The 25,622-nt window shown below is 40.3% G+C and overlaps 2 protein-coding genes across 2 annotated transcripts in view; both read left to right on the top strand.

Moving 5' to 3' along the window:
- The window catches only part of LOC311063175 (hatching enzyme 1.2-like), a 157,227-nt gene that overhangs the window by 50,967 nt on the left and 80,638 nt on the right, over positions 1-25,622 (top strand). The gene's annotated exons all lie outside the window — the stretch shown is intronic.
- On the top strand, positions 343-19,951 carry LOC311063794 (interferon-induced very large GTPase 1-like; the record flags this gene model as incomplete). The annotated part of the gene is made up of 6 exons (XM_084083394.1): positions 343-406; positions 10,560-10,669; positions 11,038-11,093; positions 11,626-11,748; positions 12,364-12,484; positions 16,106-19,951. 6 exons carry the CDS (start codon positions 343-345, stop codon positions 19,949-19,951), a joined length of 4,320 nt encoding a protein of 1,439 aa, XP_083939520.1.

Raw genomic sequence — 25,622 nt, 5'->3', positions numbered from 1 at the left:
TTATTATAACCATAATAATAACATCTTAATATTTATTTGCATACCTTTAGATTTTAAAAAGATAGGTTAACAGATTGCAAGTCTGCCATTTATTGTTGAGTTTTTATATTTTTATTTTTTGTATTTTTATATTATTATATTATTATTTATTATAATATTTACTGATGAGGGAAACGATTTGTAATGTCATCCATTGAGCTCAGATATCCTTTGGCCTTCATCACATTATGAGCCATTATACACAGTTTAAGTAGAACAAAATAAAACAAAGCTGTTAATGTCCTGTTTTCTGTCTCAAAGCTGTTGATGCTGAAGCTGAGAGATGAAAGCTAGTTGGAGAAGATGACAACACAACGGAGAAGAGGTTCAGACTCCAGCAGCTCTGTTCCTGATACAATGGAGACAGGTACAAACATTTATTACTCTTTTCAATACTTTAATGTTACACAAGTTAAGAAAAACACATTCTCACAACTGAACATGATGAATGCATATTAAAATCCAGCACAGTAATAAACGGATCCGTCTTGATCACCTGACTATAGAGATAATGTCTACCGGTTTGCGTGATGAAATAAAACAATAGTTTTGTAAAAATAACATTTGAATGCTAAAATTGACATTCGAATGTAGTTTAAAAAAAAAATACATATATATATTTTTAATTTTAATTTATTTATTTATTTCCTGACCTACCAATGCGAAAACAAATTCTTTCATCATGTAACGCATGATCAACAATAAAGTTTAAGTGCATGCTCTGCACACAGAAAGTTAAGAACGTATAGTCGCGGCCATACCACCCAATGTGTCTGTGTTCAGCGCGTGCCTGAGTGTGTGTGTGTGTGTGTGTGTCAGACTGGCCACGCTGAGACACACCACGCAGCCCATAAAGTTTCCCCCCATAAACTTCACTTGAAAGTTACATTTAAGAAACATTCATAATTATGACAACAGCGAAAGTTGTTAAGTAACATCGTCCGTCTTGTAGAGGAGCTCCTGTCTCTGCCGCTCTCTGTCCGTGTGCGACATGCAGTTATTAACGGAGCGGAGCAGCAGCAGTGTTGCCATGTCCACTTATTATAAGCAACATTGGGCTTCTTTTTCTGCATAGTTGCTTGTAAATATTGGTAGTTGCGGGTTGCAGGTTTTTTTTCGGCTTGTTTCTAATGTGTAGTTGATTATTTAATCCATGAGCCAGAGCCCCAAAATTGAGCAATGATCATCGAAAGAGTGGGCAAAACCATACCTATATTAAATACTTTATAGGGTCAATATAAGTAAATAAATATATGATAACCTCTCCACAGGAGCAGCTTTTTCATATTTATCACACATTTTGTTATTTTCCCCATACGTACATGACAGATGAAAAAATGTCAAAATTAAAAAAAAAAATTATCATAGTGAAACTTCCCCAGTTGATTACTTACATGAAGACAATGACTTATCGTACAAGTTTTCTGAAATTGTAGTACATTTTCGATAATGAAATCTTGTCTGGCTCATGGACTATTTGGGCTTGTGTCCAGTGGTGTAAAGTAATTAAGTACAATTTTGATGTACTTTTACTTTACTGGAGTATTTCTAATTGTCTTTTACTTCTACGCCACTACATCTCAGAGGCAAATATTGTACTTTTACTCCATTACAATTATCTGAAAACTTTAGTTACTGCGGGGGGAGACTTTTGTTCCCAAAAAAATTGAAAACATGTTGGGAATCTGTCGAGGATGATATATATATATATATATATATATATATATATATATATATATATATATATATATATATATATATATATATATATATATATATATATTATAACAATGATTATAAAGCATTATGATTTTTTTTTTCAGTTTTACAACTAGAACTATGGGATGCATAGGATGTGTTAGCAAAATGTCCGCCAGTGCCTAGTAATTATTGTAATATTATAATACTTGACTTTATAATGTGTAGAGTTAGAGAAATATTTATGTTTACTTTAATACAACAATATTACAATGAATAAAAGATAAAGATAGAGAGAAGATATAAGATTGTCAGGAAAGCGTGAGCTATCACAAAATACATTGAAATAAAACAGCATGAGATACATAATAAATAGTGCATTTATATAGCGCTTTTATTCAAAGCGCTTTACATACATTGTGCATTCCATTCACCCATTCATTCTTTCATTTTGAATCCAAATAGGTTCCAGTGATGGCAGAGAGAAAAAGGATAAGGTAAGATGACATACCTTCAAAATGTTGGTTGGAGGGATATTTCACTTTCAAACATGTTTGGGGTCATTTTAACGTCTACTCAGGCTTCTATGTTTCACCCCAGACAGTTTTTAAGTTGCTTGATTCAGTTTTTAGATACAGTACCTACAATTGGCGAAAATGTATATATGTAGAATGTTCCCTTTACTTTGTAGTGACTCTGACATGGATTGTCATAGCAAGACATATTCATGGAGTTAGGTCACTAAACGTATATGGTATCCCAAATGGGGAAAACATGAAACAGTCCTAATGAATTCTACAGTATCTGAAAATGCTTTTGCCAGTGATTCCCAGATAATTATTACACATTTTCCAAGTATCTTCGATATTTTGCAGCAATAAAAAAAAAATTGCAGATGTACAAGCTCGCAGCACGGCACAACTTTTTTTTTACCCGGTTGCCAAACCTGGTCTCTATCTACACTCCAGCTAGTAGTGACTTTGGATCCTGCTCCATATCTGACTTTGTCCGTGTGCGTACGTCAACGTTCTGATTGGTCAGGTGCGTACGTCAACAAAGTGATTGGTCAAGCTTCACGTGACACATGGCTATAAACACATTATAAACACATATCGATGACAAAATGTATCAAAGGCGCCGCTACCTTCACACAGGGTGTGATTTTTCCCCTTTTGTGTGACTGTAGCCGATCTACAAGCTGACAACGCGTCTCACTGCGACACGTTGGCAGGCTTGTACTGTAGATCCTCTATTTTTGGCAAATAGGTTTGGGGGAAAAAGAGCAGACTAAGTACAGAGTACTGTAAGTATTGAGGGGTTACGTGGTTAAATACACACTAACATAAAACCAACATATTAATAGAAAAGCTAATGTGTAAACAAACCAAAAACATTAATTTACACAAAACTGATAGCGCTGTCAAACAACAAGTCTATGAAGCTATCTCTGGAAAAGTTTAATATGCAACCTCTAACGGGGATTCTTTAATACACAAACATGCAACACAATATGATACATTACGTACTTGGGGTCCCCGCATCTCTCTCAGCAAAAGGATAAATGAGTAACCACACACAGCCAACATTTTAAGTGTCAGGTGCAGGGCAGAAGTAAACGCAAAGGAAAAATAGAGTATGCACATTCGGTTTCTCAAAGTCTTAATTTTTATAGTGTGGTGTATGGAGCCTGTTACGCTACATGACGACGACCCAGTGTGATATATCTTGCTCCTCTACTTTGCATGTACTGTAGCCTATATATATATATATATATACTGTATATACTAGATACACAGTGCAGTATTCAATTTAGACTGCCATAAGACAACAATTTTATGTGTCTATATTTAAAGCAGTAAAAAAGTCAAAAGTAAAAAATGTGACCGTCACAGTTTCAGGAGTTTTTGCTAATATCAACTCTTGAGCATGACAATTGCGTAAGTCCTAGCATTTTCAGGGAGTATGAAAAAAAGATTCTAACCATTTTCTATTCTTCTTTCTTACATCTATCTCAGCGTTCCTTTGAGAGAGCGACACAGTCGGCACACTTAGGGGTTCCAACTATTCAGTCCAGACAGACTAATAGTTCTGACGGTGACCTTGACGACTCGCTCAACTCAACAGGGTAATGGCACCTCCAGTTGAAATGTTATTTTAAGGATATGTTTAGTTTGTTTTAAGGCTGTGTTCAGAATGGCAGCTCAAATCTTTTTTCTTTTTTTTTGGCCCTTCCATATTGGAATCAGCTTGGTTTTGATCAAGTCTGGGGAAAAAAGAAGAAATGCACACACATGGAAACTGATTTCTGAACATTAGATTTGAACCACATGCCTAAATGGTTTGAAATGCCATTCAAATCTTATTTCTAGATGTTTCTTATAGGGCTGGGCCTTGATTAAAACAAAAATCTAATTAATTAGAGGCTTTGTAATTAATTAATCGCAATCAATTGCATATCAATGTTTGACCTGAGAACAGTGAAAAGCATTTTTTTCAAATGGATTTTGGCATACGTCTTTAAGTACATGTGCTCAAGAACTGTACTTAAGTACAATTTTGAGGTATTTACACTTGACTCTCGAGTATTTCCAATTTCTAATACTTTTACTTCTACTCCAGTAACTCCACTATATCTCAGAGGCAAATATTGTACTTTTCACTCCACTACAATTATTTGAAAACTTTAGTTACTAATTACTTTGTAGATTTCGATTATTATTATAAAACATACCATGTAACCATGTGAAAATAGCAGATCTACAAGCGCAAGGCATTGCGAGCTTGTAGATCTGCTATTTTCCACCACTGGAGGCTGGTAGAGTTGTTACTAATGTTTTATAGTAGTTTAATTAATTATTAATAAAAATCGCACGCATGTGACCGGGGATAAACGTCCTCGTCTGTCCCACGTTAATACCAGCAAACCCACTCTCCTCCTTCATTGCCCCCAAATGCTACTGTATCTCCATGCCTCCGTCGTCACAGTCGATAGTCCAGGAGACTACAAACCCAGCCCACCTGGACTCAATTAGCTTGTCACAACTCATTGATAATACCAAACTTTCTATTTATAGTTACAATTCCAAGCGACCTGAGGTTCTAATTGTTGGTGACTCTATCATCAGATTTGTTAAACTTCCAGGCGCAATTACATATTGTCTCACAGGTCGATTTTGTTGAATTAATTCCTGTCCTCATCGATATACACCCCTCTGTCCACACTGTCATAGTGCACTCCGGTACGAATGACGTCATGGATAGGCAGAGCTACAAATTACAGGCTGATTTGGAATCACTAGCAGATACAGTGAAAAGCCTAGGAAAGAGGTGTGTCTTGTCTGGTCCCATTCCTACTATGTTCAAGAGCTGTGAACGTTTCAGCCGTGTTGTAAATTTGCATACATGGATGAAAAATTATGGCTTGGCCACATATGTAGATTTTATTAGTAATTTTGATTCATTCTGGACACAGAAGGAATTATGGGACAGAAACACTTACTTGAAATTGTATTAATCTTATTGCTTTTAGCTTAAATTGACACTCTTCCCAGCAGGACCATACCCAGCAGTCTGGCTCTGGGTTGCATAGCCATATGATAAGGCTACTCCTGCTGATGCTGAAAATTATGTTTCCCTCCCAATCCCACTCATTCCTGTTAGGATCTCTAAAAGGCAGCGTGCTATACCGAAACCTCACAGTCAACACAGAAACAATGTCATTACTATAAATACCTCTCCACCTGTTCTAAATTCTGCTAAAACAGTAAAACTATGTCTACTTAATGTAAGATCTCTCATAAATAAGTCTATTATCTGCCAAAATGTTATCATGGACAACAATATTGACATTTTTCTCATTACGGAGTCTTGGACAAAATGAGGATGAATATGCCTCCCCTCATTGAGTCCTCCCCCACTGGCTATCTGGTATTATAGTACAGTTTGACAGGATTCTGATTCAGGGAGATTTTAATTTGCATGTCTGCTGCCCTTCTACCTCTCCATTTGCCTCTGATTTTATTAAACTTGTAGACTCCTTTAACTTCACCCAATATGTGAAGCAACCCAGCCATGACAAGGGACACACACTGTGCCTTGTGCTTTCACATGGTGTCTGTACGATGTGAACGTGGTTGATTTGAGCAGTGTTTTTTCAGGTACCACTTCTCTCTCCCAACCCAAAACCTACCTCAGTGATCCGCTTCCGGCCTCTAAATTTTACAGTCTGTCCCCCGTTTTTGTGAAATCTTTACTCACAAATCTATTAGTGGAAATGAACAAGGTGGCCTCTCTGTTGATGAGCGTGTCAGTGTTTTTAACAGTTCCTGCACAAGCATTTTAGACTTTTTAGCTCCAGTCAGATTTAAAACAACAAAACCCTCTGTGACGCCTTGGTTAAATGAGGAAATAAGGTCCTTAAAGAGAAAACGTAGGAAGGCTGAGCGGCTGTGGAAAAAGGAAAAAAATGTTGTCTCCCATGCCTCCTTAAAAGTTTTAATGTTTTCATACCAAACTGAAATCAAGGTGGCAAGACCTTTATTTTTCAGAGCTAATTGCTAAAGAGGGACATAATCCCAGAGTTATTTTCAAAACCATAAATTCTGTGATTGGTCCTCCCCCTAGTCAGCACGTGGAATCCTCCCCAGAGAAATGTGAAGATTTTTTTGATTACTTTTTAAACAAGGTTGCGGAGATTCAACAGCATTTTAACACTGATTTTAGAGAAAGTGATGCTGATTTATGTCCAAATTCAGCACCAACTGATGTCAGTGAAATCTCCCTGTTAACTTTGGAACGCACTGTTGCACTTTCCAAATCTTCCACCTGCCCCTCTGATTGTATGCCCACCTGGTTTTTAAAAGCTACATTTCAGACAGTTGGTCCAAATCTTTTATCTATTGTAAATTGCTCACTGACTTCTGGTATTTTCCCCTCCTATTTTAAACATGCCACTGTCTACCCCCTTTTAAAGAAGCATTCTCTAGACCCTTCTATAAAGTAATTTTAGACCCATCTCCAAGCTGTCTTTATTTTATCAAAGATTTTAGAAAAAGTTATTTCCACACAACTCATTTCCCATATGAAAAATAACCATATCTTTGAAGCATTTCAATCTGGTTTCCGTGCCCAACACAGCACGGAGACTGCCTTAGTTAAAGTCACAAATGACTTATTGCTTGCAGGCGACAAAGGCCTGTACTCCATTTTAATTCTCCTGGACCTTAGTTCGGCATTTGATACTGTGGACCATGGTGTTCTGATCAGCCGTCTGAAAACCAATGTTGGTATCAGTGAAGTGGCTCTGGACTGGCTGTGCTCCTACCTAGCAAACAGGTCATTTTCTGTTTCACTAGGTGATGCCTCCTCCTCTTCTTCTCCTCTGTTTTGCGGAGTTCCCCAAGGTTCGATCCTGGGTCCCATTTTATTTATTATATATATATGCTACCCTAGCTTGGGGAAAATTATGCATAAACATAAAATATCCTTCCATTGCTATGCAGACGACACTCAATGGTATGTCCCCATAAAACCTGGCTATACTGATGACGGATTCATTGAGTCCTGTTTCAATGACCTCAAACAATGGATGTCAAAAAACTTCCTTCAATTAAATGAATAAAAATCAGAAGTAATTATATTCACCCCCTCCTGCCCCAACACAGATATTGTTGATAACCTCACTTCAAGTCTCGGTTCCCTCTCCAAAGCAGTTAAAAAGAAGGCCCCATAACCATACCCGCGGTAAGTAGGGGTGCTGGGGGGCTGCAGCACCCCCTGAAAATAATGAATGAAAAAGTAAAATAAAAATAATAAATAAATACAATTATTAAAAATATTTTTGTTTGTTGTTGGTCGTTATTTGGGGGGGATTTAGTGCAATATGTGTTCTGGAACCGAAGCAACCGAATTAAAGTAACAGAACCCCCCCAAAAAGGTTTAAAAAAACGGATACTAACCGCAAATGACCGCAAAACTTCGCACGAGCTGCGCATACAGCACCCATACCCTAAAACATCTTCCCGCGGCTATGCCCGTAACCTGGGTGTCATGATTGACCCAGAGCTGTCTTTTGAAATCCAGGTAACAAAAGTAGTTCAGTCCTGCTTTGTCCAGCTGAGACAATTAGCAAAGGTCAGGCCTTTACTTACAACTGCAGACCTAGAAAAGGTCATCCACGCTTTTATCTCCTCCAGACTTGACTATTGCAATCAATGCACTATTCATGGATCAGTAAGAAAAAATGTCAAAGATTGCAACTGATACAAAATTCAGCTGCTAGGCTCCTGACCCGCACAACGAGAGGTGAGCACATTACACCAGTCCTTGCGGCCCTTCATTGGTTACCTGTGAGTTTTAGAATTGATTTTAAGATTTTAAAGTTTGTTTTTAAGGCCCTAATGGTCAGGCTCCTGTGTATATCTATGATCTTTTAACTCCTTATAAGCCAGGCCGCTGCCTGAGATCATCCAGCATGCAGGGCCTTATTGACGGTACCAAAGTCTGGCCTTGTCACAAAGGGTTACCGGGCTTTTGCCGTTCGGGCCCCTCGGCTGTGGAACTCAATGCCTGGGGACCTCAGGCTGGCAGACTCAGTGTCCTCTTTTAAATCTCTTTTCACCTCTACTGCACAGCTTTTTCTTAGAGTATGAACTGTTGTACTATTTATGCAATTTAATGTTTGATTTGTACATTTGAACTGTTGTTATTGTAAAGCACAAGAACTTGTTTTTGAAAGGCGCTATATACAGTACATACAGTTATTATTATTTGAAGTGGTCAAACTAGCAATATATTAGAGGTGGTGCCATGGTTTTGCACTTTTTCTGTTTTTCATGTGTCTATGAAGTTGATAGAACTTTATTAACTGGTGGGGTTTTTATGGTGTTTTATGTCTTCTCTGACTACTTTGAGTTTCTTCCTGGAGGCTGAAACCTTGAGGGTCAAACGTGCCAATAGAAAAACAGCGCTTTAGTGACATAGTAAAAACATGCCCTCCCCCTCATTATCATAACACAGCAGGTGTGGGCATGAGGAGGAGGAGGGACTAGGACAGGTGGGTGGTGCTAAGGTGGTGGAGGAGGTGCTAAGGTGAGAACCAGGTATACTTAATAAACTGGAGGCGTGTCCACATAAAAACATAATTTTAACACTTTCTGTACACTTTTTTGAAAAAAAATCTTCCTCCTTGTATAACCATAATACCTTATGATTATGTTTTAGGGGGGGGGGGGGGAATCACTGAAAATCACTGCACCCCGTCTTTAAGGAATGTCTTCCATGACAATTAATAGTCTAGGATATTTTGTATAAAAGCAAAGGTTAAAGCCTCAATCTCTATTTTTTTCACCTGGTTGGCAATATGTAGAACAGCAGTTACTAAAACAACATCATTTTACATATTGTGTTAATTGTTTAGGAAACAGACTAGTGTGGGTGGTGGGGGGCTCCTTTCACACTGACTCACAAATCAATCGCACATTAGGACTTGGCCATACATACATTTTCAGTCGTGAGGTTTTATTTTGCTTTAATCCATGCTTTCCCATGCAGGCGACGGTTGGGAGCGGAGGAGTCCAGCACCCCTTTGGGTCGAAGCTCTGGGCGTAAACGCCGGGGAGCAGAGTCGCTGGAAACCCTCGACACGACCCCCATGAATGCCAGACAATCCAATAGGTGGGTCACAGCACACAAACATGATAGATGTAATGATTTATACATAACCATGGCTGTGATCTCCTCTCTCCTGACGTGTCTAATGGCACATACAAATCTCACATGAAGGTGCAGTAAGTGATATTGTTTTATTAAAATAAGTGTTACTTGGCTCTATATTGTTTTTTGTTTATTCAGTGATGGGGGTCTCCCTGTCTCTCCAGCTCTTTAGTAAACAGAAAATGCATTTTCAGGTCGTTGTACCAATTATGATCTTGTCAGGAGAGAGCAATCGTACAGGAAACAAGTACAAGTGGAAGTGATGAAACAAAGAAATGAGCAGGGATTTTTTTTTTACTGGAACATTGTAATATTGTAGCTTATACATTAGTACTTTCTCCTGATTGGATGAAATTGGCAACCCACTTGAAAATGTATTTTCTATTAAAGAGAGAGCTGTGCTCCTACCTAGCAAAGAGGTCATTTTCTGTTTCACTAGGTGATGCCTCCTCCTCTTCTCCTCTGTTTTGCGGAGTTCCCCAAGGTTCGATCCTGGGTCCCATTTTATTATATATATATACAGTATATGCTACCCTTGGGGCAAAGTATGCATAAAGATAAAATATCTTTCCATTGCTATGCAGACGACACTCAATGGTATGTCCCCATAAAATCGGGCTATACTGATGTCGCATAGCCTGGGATCCAGCCTGATTCGCTACGTTCGGCGGACTTTTTTCTCTCTCTCCGCTTATCAGTCTGGAATGCCTCCTATCTCCAAGGGAGGCGGGACATGACAAACGTTTCGAGTCGTGCCGTGGCTTCTGATTGGTCTGTGGTGCGGGGCGGGACAAAAAAAAACAGTGGGATCGTTGTGATTCGTCATTCGTTTGAACAACATCCAATCAGCAACGACGTTGCCTAACGTAACATATGTAGTTCCAGTGTAGTTCTGCAGAACGAGTCAATGGGGTGCATTCCAGACTGAGAAACGAAGAGAGAAAAAAAAGCCCGCCGAACGTAGCGAAGCAGGCTGGATACCAGGCTAGATGTCGCATGCATTGAGTCCTGTTTCAATGACCTCAAACAATGGATGTCAAAAAACTTCCTTCAATTAAATTAATCAAAATCAGAAGTAATTATATTCACCCCCTCCTGCCCCAACACAGATATTGTTGATAACCTCACTTCAAGTCTCGGTTCCCTCTCCAAAGCTGTTAAAAAGAAGCCCCGTAACCTGGGTGTCATGTTTGACCCAGAGCTGTCTTTTGACATCCAGGTAACAAAAGTAGTTCAGTCCTGCTTTGTCCAGCTGAGACAATTAGCAAAGGTCAGGCCTTTCCTTACAACTGCAGACCTAGAAAAGGTCATCCACGCTTTTATTTCCTCCAGACTTGACTATCGCAATCAATGCACTTTATTCATGGATCAGTAAGAAAAATATTCAAAGATTGCAACTGACACAAAATTCAGCTGCTAGGCTCCTGACCCGCACAACGAGAGGTGAGCACATTACAGCAGTCCTTGCGGCCCTTTATTGGTTACCTGTGAGTTTTAGAATTGATTTTAAGATTTTACTGCTTGTTTTTTTAAGGCCCTAAATGGTCAGTCCCCTGTGTATATATGTGATCTTTTAACTCCTTATAGGCCAGGCCGCTGCCTGAGATCATCCAGCAGGGCCTTGTTGACGGTACCAAAGTCTCGTCTTATCACAAAGGGCGACCAGGCTTTTGCCGTTCGGGCCCCTCGGCTGTGGAACTCACTGCCTGGGGCCCTTAGGCAGGCAAACTCAGTGTCCTCTTTTAAATCTCTTCTAAAAACTCACCTCTATTGCACAGCTTTTTCTTAGAGTATGAACTGTTGTACTATTTATGCAATTTAATGTCTGATTTGTACATTTGAACTGTTGTTATTGTAAAGCACTTTGTAACTTGTTTTTGAAAGGCGCTATATAAATAAAGTTATTATTTGAAGTGGTCAAACTAGCAATATATTCCATGACAATTAATAGTCTAGGATATTTTGTATAAAAGCAAAGGTTAAAGCCTCAATCTCTATTTTTTTTCACCTGGTTGGCAATATGTAGAACAGCAGTTGTTTTTTAACAGACTAGTGTGGGTGGTGGGGGGCTCCTTTCACACTGACTCACAAGTCAATTGCACATTAGGACTTGGCCATACATACATTTTCAGTCGTGAGGTTTTATTTTGCTTTAATCCATGCTTTCCCATGCAGGCGACGGTTGGGAGCGGAGGAGTCCAGCACCCCTTTGGGTCGAAGCTCTGAGCGTAAACGCCGGGGAGCAGAGTCGCTGGAAACCCTCGACACGACCCCCATGAATGCCAGACAATCCAATAGGTGGGTCACAGCACACAAACATGATAGATGTAATGATTTATACATAACCATGGCTGTGATCTCCTCTCTCCTGACGTGTCTAATGGCACATACAAATCTCACATGAAGGTGCAGTAAGTGATATTGTTTTATTAAAATAAGTGTTAGTTGGCTCTATATTGTTTTTTGTTTATTCAGTGATGGGGGTCTCCCTGTCTCTCCAGCTCTTTAGTAAACAGAAAATGCATTTTCAGGTCATTGTACCAATCATGATCTTGTCAGGAGAGAGCAATCATACAGGAAACAAGTACAAGTGGAAGTGATGAAACAAAGAAATGAGCAGGGATTTTTTTTTTTTACTGGAACACTATAATTTTGTAGCTTATACATGGGTACTTTCTCCTGATTGGATGAAATTGGCAACCCACCTGAAAATGTATTTTCTATTAGAGACGGGAAGTCTACTGTGCTCTATATTCTTGTAATTGGTTATTGTTCAGTAACATATCGCTTACACGCCATCTATCGGTAAATGTACAATTCTCTTTCATTCTAATGAGATCCTGGTTTATACGTTGTTAAATTTAAGCATTTTCTGAATCCTTTGTCTCTTTATTGGTGGAACTGCATAACCAGCAAGCTGGAGACCAGCCTAGGCTCGGCCGGGAAGAACCCATCCAAACGGAGCCGGACCAAGCCTACCACCGACCATCTGTCCGGCCTGTCCGGGTACACCCAGACCCGGAGAAGCACCGCCGTGAGTGCCACTAACTTCTCAAATAATAACTTTAATCAGATTTAGCATTTTGTGACAAAATATCAGTTACGAAGTACACTTGAGTTGTGGACAGTAACAAAGTACACTTGAGTTCTGGACAGTAACAAAGTACACTTTAGTATCGTACTTGATTATTTTGTTTTAGTATCTGTACTGTACTTGAGTATTTGTAATTGTCTCCGCCAGGCCGAAAGGCATGGCGAGAGAGTATGTTTCACCCCCTGTCCGTCCGTCCGTGTGTCCTGTCCTGTCCGTGTGTTACCAGCTAATCTCCGGCACCGTTGGCCCGGTCGCTGCGAAACTGTGCACACACACTCCCTGGATGCCAATTCAGAACCTCTACCCCAAATGTTTCACATGGGCCTGTTATGGCGCCACCAGGAGGCCGATTTGTGCAAAACCCATTTACTCCTACAGATTTTATCCAAACATCCCGCAAATCGGTACACAGTATCTCTATAGTCATGTGATCAAGACGGATGTGTCCGATATTTCATATTCCATCCTGATTGGCTAAGGTTGGCTTCCAAAGTTTGCAGGATTGGTCCATTTTGAACAAAATGTCTCAAATCATGAACGCAGCGTGCGATTTCCGTGAAAACTTGCACGCACATTCCCACTAGGCCGAGGAAGAAATGCCACCCTTTTCACATTGGCCTGTTATAGCGCCACCAGCAGGTCTAATTTACCAAAACACATTTTTGCAACAAAAGGCCTCAAATCATGAATGCACGCACATTCCCACTAGCCCCAGGAAGAAATGGCACCCTTTTCACATTGGCCTATTATAGCGCCACCAGGTGGCCACAATAACCTACCTGACCTGGCGGAGACCTGTGCTCCGAGGAGCACTTTTTCTAGTTTTCGATACTTTCACTCCACTACATTTCAAATACAAATATTGCATTTCAAAGACAAATGCTGATCTACAAGCGTCGCATTGGGAGATTGGCTGTTATTATTGGAAGATTTGAGTATTTGAATTGGTTAAAACATGTTAAGAAGCATCTTCCATAAACCCCTTGGATGTTTCATAAAAGCAAACATTAAAAACCTCAATCTGAAAAGTCTTCAACTGGTTGGATGTAGAAAGAGAAAGAACATAGGTTTAAGAATACCTTATTCTACTTACTGAGCGCTAGTGGGGGGCTACTTCATGCTGGTTCACAAATCGCAGAGTACATTTTTCATGAGATTTGATTTTGCTACATTCCATGAGCTCTGATGTCAACTAATTTATTTTGTACTGTACTGGTCCCCTTTCTGTATTGTCTGTCATTAACAGTAATGCTGCGTTAGTTAAACCAGTGGTTCTCGCTTGAAAATCTCAAAAGCGCTTGCGGGAAGTTGCGGCCCACCCATCTGACCACAACGGCTGCCAGGTTAAGTGGTCAGATAGGTGGGCCGTGTGAAAGCACAAATACACATATCTGTGTCATCTTTTCTTTTAAACCAAACTGGTTATTAACTGTAGCAATATACATTTCCAGCCAGTTCAATAGAATTCTCTCCAGCACTTTGGAGAGTATGCTAGCTAAAGCGATAGGTCTGTAATTATACATTATACCATTAATAAAGGCTACAGTGTTCAGAATGTCAGTCACTTTGAGGGGCTACAGTGTTCAGAATGTCAGTCACTTAAAGTGACAACATTCTACACAACTGTAAACACACAAGTGTGAATAAATATATTAAGTTGCCAAAGTAATTGTCTTAACTTCTTAAGGGCGCGGTCACATCGCACTTTTATTTGACCTCTGGGGCGGAATCTGCCAATGCTTTTGGATTCATGGTCTTGCGCATCTTTCACTCGAATCCATGCATTTGCATTTACAAAGCATTGGCAGATTCCGCCCCATAGGTCAAATAAAAGTGCGGTGTGACCGTGCCCTAAAGGGATATTTGTCTCCGCCAGGCCGAAAGGCATGGCGAGAGAGTATGTTTTACCCCCTGTCCGTCCGTCCGTCCGTCCGTCCGTCCGTCCGTCATTCGATCTGTCTGTGTACAGCTAATCTCCGGCACCGTTGGCTTGCTCGCAACGAAACTGTGCACACACACTCCCTGGATACCAGAGCAGAACCTCTGGCCCAAATTTTTCACAGGGGCCTGTTATAGCGCCACCAGGAGTCCGATTGGTGGAAAACACATTTCTTGACAGTACTCCTACAGATTTTGTCCAAACAGCACGCAAATCGGTACACAGTATCTCTATAGTCATTAAACGAAACGGGTCTTTCAGATTTTTCATATTCCTTCCTGATTGACTAAAATTGCCTTCCAAAGTTTGCAGGAGTGCTCCGTTTTGAACAAAATGTCTCAAATCATGAACACAGCATGCAATTTCCGTGAAATTTTGCACGCACATCCCCACTACGTCAAGGAAGAAATGCTACTTGAAACATTTAAAATCAGCCTCATGGTGGCGCTATAACAGGCCGATTTGTGTTTTTGCCTATAACTGTACCGATCTGTGTAAAACTTTGTATGCACACTCTCTAGAGGCCAGGGAAAAACCTTTGCCCTGAATTTTTTACATCTGCCTTTTATAGTGCCACCAGGAGGCCGACTTATGTAAAACACGTTTTTTGATTGTAAGCCTTCAGATTTTATCCAAATTTCACGCAAATCGGTACACATGATCTCTATAGTCATGTGATCAAGAAGGATCTGTTAGATGTTTCATAGTCCATCCTGATTGACTAAAATGTACATCTAAAGTTTGCAGGAGTGGCCCGTTTTGAACAAAATGCCGCAAATCATGAACGCATCGTCCGATTGCAGTGAAACTTTGCTCGCACATTCGCACTACGTTGAGGAACAAATGCCACCATTTTAACATTGCCCTATTGTAGCGCCACCTTGAGGCCAATTTTTGTAACAGTTTTCTTTTTTATATTACTCCTACAAATTGTGTCCAAACATCATGCAAATCGGTACCCATTATCTCTATAGTCAAGTGGTCAAGATGGTTCCGTCCGATTTTTCATATTACATCCTGATTGCCGAATTCCGAACATTGCTGCCCCACAATAACCTACCTGCCCTGGCGGAGACCTGTGCTCCGAGGAGCACTTTTTCTAGTTCACTTTCAAACATGTGTGGGGTCATTTTAACGTCTACTCAGGCTTCTGTGTTTCATCCCAGATAGTTTATAAGTTGCTTGATTTAGTATTTAGATATTTGACATTCATTTTATTAGACACGCCCCCTTCCTATACAAAAGCATTGTAACTGAAAATTGCATTTGAACTTGTTGGATTAATTTACAACACACATCTTTGGAACTGGTGATTGATAGTGTCCTCCTAATACGTGAGGGGCTGTGTTTTTTCAATTACTTTTTTCATTTATTTGATTTAGATTACATGATTTAGTTTTTACCTTTTCAAATTTATTTTAATAATTTAAAAAAAGTTATTAAAAAAAAATAAGCATTAGAGTGACAATATCAGTCACCAGAACCAAGGACGGGTGTTTTCATTGAATCTAACATTAAAATGGAGTTTGAAATGACAATTTTCATCATATCTGATTGTATCAACATCACATAAGGATATGTATTAACTATGGTTTCTACATGTTTGATTGTTCATTTTAAAGGTTGGCAAAGGACACACATCTCTGAAGAATTCAGAAAAGATCAGCCCAGACGACCTCAAACATCAAAGAGAAGTCATTATTAAACTGTTTTCTAGACTTAACCTCAAACACAACGATCAAGATAAGTTGACAACTGCTGACTTTATGAAACTCCTCCCTTCTATAAAGAAGCACGATCAGATAACTGAGAAAGATGTAGCTCATACATTCCTTCAGAGGTTGTTGGAAGGAGACCATAGAGACAGCTCCCCTGTAGTCACTAGTCAGAGCCTGAAGCAGAGCCATGTCCATCCAATGGATGTTCAGATGGCTGTGTTTCACTGCTCAGATAGCTTCCTCAGGCAGAACATGATTACCATACTATCAAAGTGTCAGTATGCCTTACCTTTGTTAGTGCCTGATCCATTCACAAGGGACATTGAGTGTCCTTTATGGACATTTAGACAACTAAAAAAAGACTGGAAGGTAACTGATAAATCAGGTGCCATCACAAGTAAGAACATGCCTATCTGCCAAGCTAAGACACATATGGTGTCATTTTTCCGCCTCGGCTCTAAGTCACCATCTAAATCTCAGCTGATGAATACGATAATCAGTGACCGTCACACGTTCTTTCATAGGAAATGTCTAGGAGCCACCAAATCTCACTACCTGATAGATGGAATGGCAGAGATCGCCTGGTACTGCCCTGCTGGCAAAGACAAGGATGCTTTCTCTGACTGTGTTGCCTTCTGTAATCTTCATGGAGATGCTGTATCACATGAAAAACAGCGTGAAATGCTGGTGAAAAACGCATCAGTCAATGTTGTCCTTGTACCTACTCTGGAAAAAGGTGACAAAGGTGGGAAAATTCTGTCAGACCTTCGCAAGGACCCAAAACCTCTCATTTGTCTGTTTGCTGATGATGATTCTGTTGCAGTTAAGATAGGACCAGGACATTATAAAATGGGTCTGAAGGATAGAAGTCAGTCAGATGTGGCTGAAGAATTGAAAGGAATACTTGGAAACCTTTTGTCAACACCGTCATTCCAACTTGATACCATGGCAAGTGTCTCCGAAATCAGAACAGATGAAGATGACCCTGCATGCCAAAAAGGGAAATCTGCTGCTCTGCAGATTCTGGAATTGCTTGAAGGAAAGAAGCTTTCAGAGATCAAAGACATATTCCTGCCATGTCAAGGCCAATTGTGGCATGAGTGGTGCAAAAAAAATAAAGACCTGTACCGCCTCAAAGGAGAACAGAAGGAGAAAGACAAATGTAAAATAGAAAGTGAAATGGAGCAAATAAGAAGAGAACAACAAGACAAATCCTCCAGTGAGCTGATGAAGCTATTTATTGAAAACCTGCATTCTCTGGAATGGACTGAAAAACATTACTTCCTAAAATGGACGGGAATATTACTGGATAACTTCTCCTCAGATCATCTTTATCAAATATACCAGGCATATGATGCAAAGTGGTCTGAGGTCTGGGCTTTGAAAAAGAAGTGTGACAAATCAGATCAGCTGACGGAGAAGGAAAAGGAGTTGGAAAAAATGTCAGAGCAACTGCAGTCAGCAACAGTTGGATTTGAGCATATCTTGAGAGAAATAGGACAAATGTATGAAGCTCATGCGTCTTTGAAGAAGACAGGAGAATGGTCTCAATACCCTAAGCTGGCTGCAGAGCTTATGATAGCAGGACATCCAATGGAGCTGATGGATGGAGATGCAGCTCATGTGCCTTTAACATGGATCACTAGTGTTCTAGATGAGGTCATCAAGACACTCGGAGACGAGAGAGTTTTTGTTTTGTCAGTTTTAGGAATCCAGAGCAGTGGCAAATCTACCATGCTGAATGCAATGTTTGGACTGCAGTTTGCAGTAAGTGCCGGCAGGTTCACTAGAGGAGCCTTCATGCAGTTACTGAAAGTGTCAGAGGAGAAACAGAAAGACTTCCAGTTTGACTATGTCCTGGTTGTGGACACTGAAGGACTGCGTGCTCTTGAGCTGGCAGGGCAGGACACTTATCACCATGACAATGAATTGGCAAAATTTGTCATTGGCCTGGGAAACATGACTTTGATCAACATCTTTGGAGAGAATATATCTGAGATGAAAGACATTCTTCGTTTTGCTGTTCGGGCCTTCATGAGGATGAAGAGGGTTGGGATGTCTCCAAAATTTCTGTTTGCTCATCAGAATGTTACAGATATTGACGCTTGTGACAAAAACAAGGAGGGAAAGAGACGCCTACAAGAGGAACTCGATAAGATGACCAAGCTAGCTGCCAAAGAGGAAGCGTTTGATGTAGAGTTCTTCAGTGATATCATTGCATTTGATGTGGAAACTGATGTGAAATACTTTCCCCAGCTGTGGGAAGGCAGGCCACCCATGGCTCCTCCAAACCCAGGTTATAGTGAGAGCATCCAAGAGCTGAAGGACATGATCCTCTCAAAAGCATCACAGTCTGATGGAATGACACTTTCACAATTCAAAAGCACCATTCAAGATCTTTGGAATGCCCTGCTGAAAGAAAACTTTGTTTTCAGTTTCAAAAACACACAAGAAATGTCATTGTACAGAACACTCGAGGAAGAGTATGAGAAATGGACCTGGGCTTTAAGGAAAACCATGTTGGAAATTGAAGCCAAACTCCACACCCGAATTGTTAATGGAAACAGTATTAACAATATTCAAAATGAGCTGGCCAATGAAATGGATAAGACTTGTGAAGAAGTGGAAGAAAACATGAAAAAGCACTTTGATGACGTTAACGTTAAAGCTGTATTGGGTCAGTGGAGAGGACGATTTAAGGAGTTCCATGATGAACTGTTGAAAGGAGCTAAACAGAAGCTAGAGGAAATTATTCAGCAAAGGAAGGCTCGAAGCAAGCTGGATGATAAGAAGACAGTCTACGAGAACAAGCTCCTACAGGAGAGCAAAAGGCTTGCCTGCGAGTTAAAAGACAAGGCGATGAAAAAGGATGAAAAGGAACTCAAAAGTACATTCAATGCTCTTTGGGAAGGTTGGGTTAAGGACTTCACTGCAGCTATTCCTTTCATAAACGAGATCAACATTCAAAAGGATGTGGATTCTATCCTTCAGAAAAAGGATCAATACTACAATGTGTTCAAAGGCCATTGTAAAGGAAACTCTTCTGCCGCTGTGCTTGGTGAATTGCTTTGTAGCAAACTGAAGGACTCTGCTGCTCAGGCTGTCTATGACAGGACTGCCATTCACTTGCCTGGAGAGATGAAAAAAAGATTCCCTCCCTTCAGTGGGAATAGGGTGAACCTGGAGAAACATATTTTACAGTCGCTGGCAGATCAAAAGAACTTTGACAGTTACATGAACTACATCAGAGATCCAAAGAAACACATGGAGACATTTATAAAAGAAGAAGTTAAGAAATACATCTCCACCAATCCAGACAAGGTATTCAGTAACATGCAGAATCATGTGGAGGAAATATGCAGTCTTCTGAATAAAGCAGTGGATGAGGCGACAGAGACAGTCACAACTCAGAACGGAGACATGAACATGTGGCTGGAGGAGTTTTCCAGTGTGATAAAAGATGATCTAAGATTTGACACCAACTGCTTCACCAAAAACTACAATGACATAGAGGACTTTGATTTTCTTAAAGAGGAGATTAAGAAAGGCCTTGATTCCATGAAGGTGGATTTGAAAAGCCTCTCAATCAACATGGTGGATGTCCAAAATAGGCCAGATCAAATTCTAATCGACCAATTGTGCAAGTGTTGCTGGGAGAAGTGTCCTTTCTGTTGGGCAATTTGTACCAACACCCACACCCTAGAGGGTCACAAGCATGAAGTCCGTTTTCATCGCTCTTTTGGAATTTAACTTCTGTACGACAGAGGTTGCAGGTGATGGAAGTTTCTACCCTTCATCAAGTTCAGAGGAGAACTTTCCATACAAAAAGTTTTTTTATGCTGGTGGAAGGTTTGCCAACTGGAACATTGAACCTGAAGGGGAAAAAATGCTATACTGGAAATGGTTTGTCTGTACATTTCAAAATGAACTGGAGAAGCATTATGGCAAAAAGTTTGAAGGCATTCCAAAAGAATGGAAAGATATCAAGAGAAAGGAAGCTATTGAAAGCTTGAATGAGATGTGTAAGATGGAGTGAGATGTAATCCGATACTATCGTTTGATTACCCTTAAAGGAAACTAACAGCAAAATATGCACAAAACAAGACACATTATGTGTAATAATACATCTGTGGCCTACTGGTAGTAGTGACTCACACACAGACCTATAGATAGATGACCCCATGTGGCTATTCCTTTATGTTCATAATGAGGCCTGATTGACTTCATTTTTTAAGGCAACTGAGATTTCAAAATGTGACATAACATTCTGCAGAACAATATAGAATAAAGAAGCGTAGCGTACGCATCTATTATTGATTATTTTTTTCTGTCTTAAAAGGATAAACACATTTATGAGAACATTTAGTCATCATAGAGTTTTGTTTTGTTGTTGTTAGGGTGCATCAGGTAATGATATGTTCTTTTCTTCTTTTAATTCTGAAAGAAGTACTTTCTCCTTTATTTTATCACGATAGAGTGAACATTTAACTGACACATGAACTAAAACCAATCATATATTCCTTTCATTCAAAATGTGTCATTTTCTGTGTATTTAGATGACAAGGAACCACAAAACGTTTGAGAAACTGAACTAAAGAATATGTAACATCTTCATTTAAGAAGACTTAAGACTAATGTGCTTGTACATACAGTAGGGACACTGGTTTGCGGTGTTGCCGTGGTCAGAGCCAGACCATTCAATAACTTATGGTGGGGGTGTTATGTGCTTGCACATACAGTAGGGACACCTCATTCTATAGTATCACTGGTTTACTTTGTTCACTAATGTTGCTTTGTCCTGTGTTTAGTGTCTATCCTGCCGTGCTGGCTCTGCTGCCCTGGTCTTGGCTATAGACACCTCACAGCTCACCTGTCACTCACCTGGGAGTGCTCTGGCTGCCCCTCCCCTTCTCAGCTGTGCCTCATGTGTGATTAGGTCCTGAGAATATAAAGAGGAGCTGTTGCCAGATCTATAATCTCTCCCCAGCACCGCAGCAGAGCACATGAGTCACCTGAACCCTTAAGATAATTTAACTTTCTTTATTTCAGTTCTGATGGGCTGGTTGTAAGTATGGTTTGGCGTATTTCCTTTATTGGTTAGTTTAGTTTAGTTTAGTTTAGTTTAGTTTTATGTTTTGGTAGTTTATGGGAGTCTGGTGAGACGACGGGCACATAGTGCTTGGCTCACCAGACTGCTCACTTTTCATTCTGACCAGCCCATCTCTTTCTTTTGTTGTTTTAGGTTATTTAGTTAGGTCTTTTGTGTTATCTTTTAGGTTATTTAGTTAGGTCTTTTGTGTTATCTTTATGTCTATGTTATCACGATAGAGTGAACATATATTTCAATCATATATTTCTTTCATTTAACATGTGTCATTTTCTGTGTAGAGAGTCCTATGGTAACTGTTATCTGTACACGCGGTTGTACACACTATTTGACTTATGGTTGTGCAGGAGTTGATTTCAGTCAAATTAGTTTTTTTTTAACAATGACTAGACTGTGTTAAAACAATATTAAAGTTCTCAGTATCTGCTGCTTGGCTACAGAAGGGTAAACTGCTGTCTGTTTGTAATAAGCCTGTCAACGTGACAAGAGTTAGAGTTATATATCCCTCATTACACTGATCCTATAATCATTCAATGTGGTTTGTCTTCATTTACAGGAGCTGGAGTTGTATTGTGTTGATGTAGATATTGTCATGCACATTGTGTTGGGAGGGTTCCCTTGTATTCAGAATAAATGGAAAACCGGTGTTTTCAATTAATTGTAATGTTACTGTTTGGTTGGCAATTCATTTGATGGGTACAGTATGCCTAAATATTAATGTAATTATTATTTGTGTTTATATAGTTGCTCCTTCCTTGTTCGATTCTTTGAGTTTTTGAGTTGATGCAGATATTAACATATTTTATCTCCATCAGTTACCAACAATAGTGATCAGAGACCCATCAGTGTGTTGTTCTTCTGAGCAGCAGTCAGGAAAGAGGGGTTTACACTAAAGACAAGTCCTTTAATGCTTGGCTGTGTGTGGGTGTCGCACTCCGAAAATAGCCAATCTACAAGCTCACAACACATCTGTGACGTGTTGTGAGCTTGTAGATCGTCTATTTTCGGTTATTTTTGTGCAGCGATTTCCGTGCAGCTAATAATCAGGCATCAAGGCACCGCCAAAAGATATGCCTGGTACGCCAAATGGCCAGTCCGCCCCTGGTAGTGCCATTCCAGTGAACCAAGGTATTTGTCTGCTCATTACCTTTAGTTTATTTCAGGTGTGTGTCTGTTCATCACCTTTAGTTTATTACAGGTGTGTCCTAACCCTAGGCTGCTGGGCATTCAGTGAGAGAATGGGGGTGAGCTAGGATCAACATGTTCTGTTGACCGTTTGGGCGTTTTAATAACGTTTCATTCTTTGTCTTCAGTTTCATTCACCTAATCATCAGTACAACATGTTTTAGACATTATTATTTAGTGTTAATAAATCATCTTAACATAAAGAAGTGTTATGGTTTTATTTGGAAACGCGTCACACAGTTCCTGCTGAAGCTCAGCCTCATAGCACCTATAGGCCTACTTCTAAATGGTTTTGAATATTAGGAAGAACATTTGAACATTTGGACATTTGATGGTGGCGTCTTTGGGTTATGAATGGCTTCTGTAATGAATGAATGTGGATGTAAACATTGGAACATGATGTAAATGGACATGGTAACATTTGGACTTTATGTTAACCCTCTGTGACTCTGATTGAAGCCACAGTGACCACGGGCTGCGCTGGAAATGTTTGAGTGACAGGAGCAGCAGCGTATCACAGCCTTCAGAAGCGGAGAGAAATACATTTACGTTGCAGGTTCTTCTGTGTGTTTGTTGTTCCTTGTTTGAACTCAGTGGGAAGTTCTGCCGCTTGTCCATTGGGGACTGTTGTTGTTGTTGTTGGTTGTGGCTGTCGTTGCAAGATTCTGTGAGAGAAACAAGCAACCGGATCTAGGAAAACAAGCCCAAAAGGAGCGACTATGGGCCACATAAGCACTTTAAACATATGCATCAGCTATTTGAAAATAGCAGATCTACAAGCTCTCAACGCGTGAGCTTGTCTATTATTGAAATTTGAAATATTGAAATAAAGTCTTGGGGGGGAAATTATAATAAGCAGATCTGATCTGGCAACACTGGGGTGAGGAAGAGGAGGACCAAGTTGCATCTCTAGGGTGGGTGACTTCAGATGACACCTATAATGCTTGGTTTGCCACAGTGAAAGTAAATGACCTTGACTTCCAGTTCAAAATAGACACAGAAAGCGAGTATAAGCCCTAGTGCAGGGACCAGAGTTACAGCCTACCAAGCTTAAGCTATATGGCTACAAAAGTGTAGTGTAGTGAACCCAGTGTATGTTGTGGCAGGTCTGACACAAGGGTTACTTAGCCGTTCAGCGAGTTTCGCTCTCGGACTAGTAGCGAGAGTGGAGACCTCAGTGGAGTCAGTAAAACAGCAGTTTCCAAAACTATTCTATGGCCTATAGGTAGAATGGAGGGGGGGAGTACAACATTGAGCTAAAAACAGATGCTAAACCATTTCACTACTTGAAACAGGGGGTAAGTGGTTCGGTCACACAACTTGTGGCTGTTGTTGTGCGCGCTGGTTTGCCGCGAGAATTGCGGGAGGGTCGGACTGGGTTCGGCTGCTGCGCTCCGTTTAAGGGCGCTGCTTATATGGGCGCTCCATATATGGGCGCTCCTTATGGGCGCTCCTTATATGGCTCTGCTGCGCTCGTACCACTGTGTGCTCTTGCTCTGTTGAATTGTAAATGGCATTGACAAGGTTGAACTGTGAATGCACATTATCTGGGGTGATGTTCAGGTGCTTGCTGTGTATTCTTGATGAATCGTACATGTTGTAAATGTCAAAATGAGTGATATTATAAACAAGCTCTCTGTCAAAGCCTGGCTTATAACATTGAAAAGGTTCAGAACAACCGCCACTCATGTGTGAAACAAATGAAATGAAAGAGCTGATGAGAAATGATAAATGCAGAGGATGTGCAAAGCACAATGGAGGAACTGATACATGTGTATGAAAATGCAAAAGCAGAACATGATTCACTTATTGTATTGATAGTTTAACTATACTTGGCTGAACCACCAGAGGGCGCCATTGTATTGTATTTTCTTTCTGCTGCTTTACCATGCAGCTTTGATAAGCACTGGCTCTGACCTCTGACCCCCATGCAGCTTTGATAAGCACTGGCTCTGACCTCTGACCCCCAGGTCTGCCAACAGGTCCCCCCCTCCATTAGAGAGAGAGAGAGAGAGAGAGAGAGAGAGAGAGAGAGAGAGAGAGAGAGAGAGAGAGAGAGAGAGAGAGAGAGAGAGAGAGAGAGAGAGAGAGAGAGAGAGAGAGAGAGAGAGAGAGAGAGAGAGAGAGAGAGAGAGAGAGAGAGAGAGAGAGAGAGAGAGAGAGAGAGAGAGAGAGAGAGAGAGAGAGAGAGAGAGAGAGAGAGAGAGAGAGAGAGAGAGAGAGAGAGAGAGAGAATTTATTGGACATCATAGTGCTACAGCTTTGTCCAGGCTGATTTTGTCTGTTGAAGATCATAAACTCTTGCCTTCTGTCATGAACCAAGCCCCTGTTTCACAAACACTAAGATCACTCGTTCACAAACCTTTTACCAATAGAGAAATTGTATGTCTCCTCGAAACCAGTGAAAGCGGCCGATCTACAAGCTCACAAAACGTTGCTATCTGAAAAGTTGTGAGATTGTAGATCGGCTACTTTCACAATGAAGTACGTCATACATTGAAAAAACGTACTCTCAAATAAGCATTTCAGGTTATCTTTACCATTTGCACATGTATTCAATGATACAGTCATGTTGTTTGCAATTCAACTTAAATGAAGTCTGCATCAAGTGAGGCTTGAACTGGCGACCTTGAGATTGTGAGGCACTAACTTAAGGGAGACGCCATTGGACCAACAGACAAGAACTTGTGAAAAAGGAGATCACACAGATGATACAGTTTCATGCAAATAGCTGAAAAATCCTGGGTTTAAGTGTTTTTCAAACTGCTCAAAATTGCGGAAAATCTAAGGGCGGAGCTTAATGGTCAAATCGATACATGTGTTCCTCATGAGTCAAGGCACATGTGTAAGCAAGTTTCACAACTTTCGGCCAAACGAGGCATGACTTATGCCTGTTTAAAGTTTGCATTTTCAAAAAATTGCTATAGCGCCCCCCTTTGGCCAATTGGAGTAAGATTGGTTTCAGTGATATTTGGAATGACCCTCAACCTTTCTGCAAAGTTTCAAAGAAATGTGAGTCTGCATGTGTGTGTGTTAGGGGCAGATGAATAATTTTCATAAAACTGCAATAGTTAAAATCTATCTCCTCCTGGGATTTTTGAGTACTTTGCACAAAATTCTTTACACATG

The sequence above is a fragment of the Gymnoscopelus microlampas genome (assembly GCF_963454915.1).
Source record: "Gymnoscopelus microlampas genome assembly, chromosome: 16".
NCBI classification, from domain to species: domain Eukaryota; kingdom Metazoa; phylum Chordata; class Actinopteri; order Myctophiformes; family Myctophidae; genus Gymnoscopelus; species Gymnoscopelus microlampas.
Note: the sequence above shows the minus strand (reverse complement) of the source record. Positions and strands in the feature narration are given on the sequence as shown.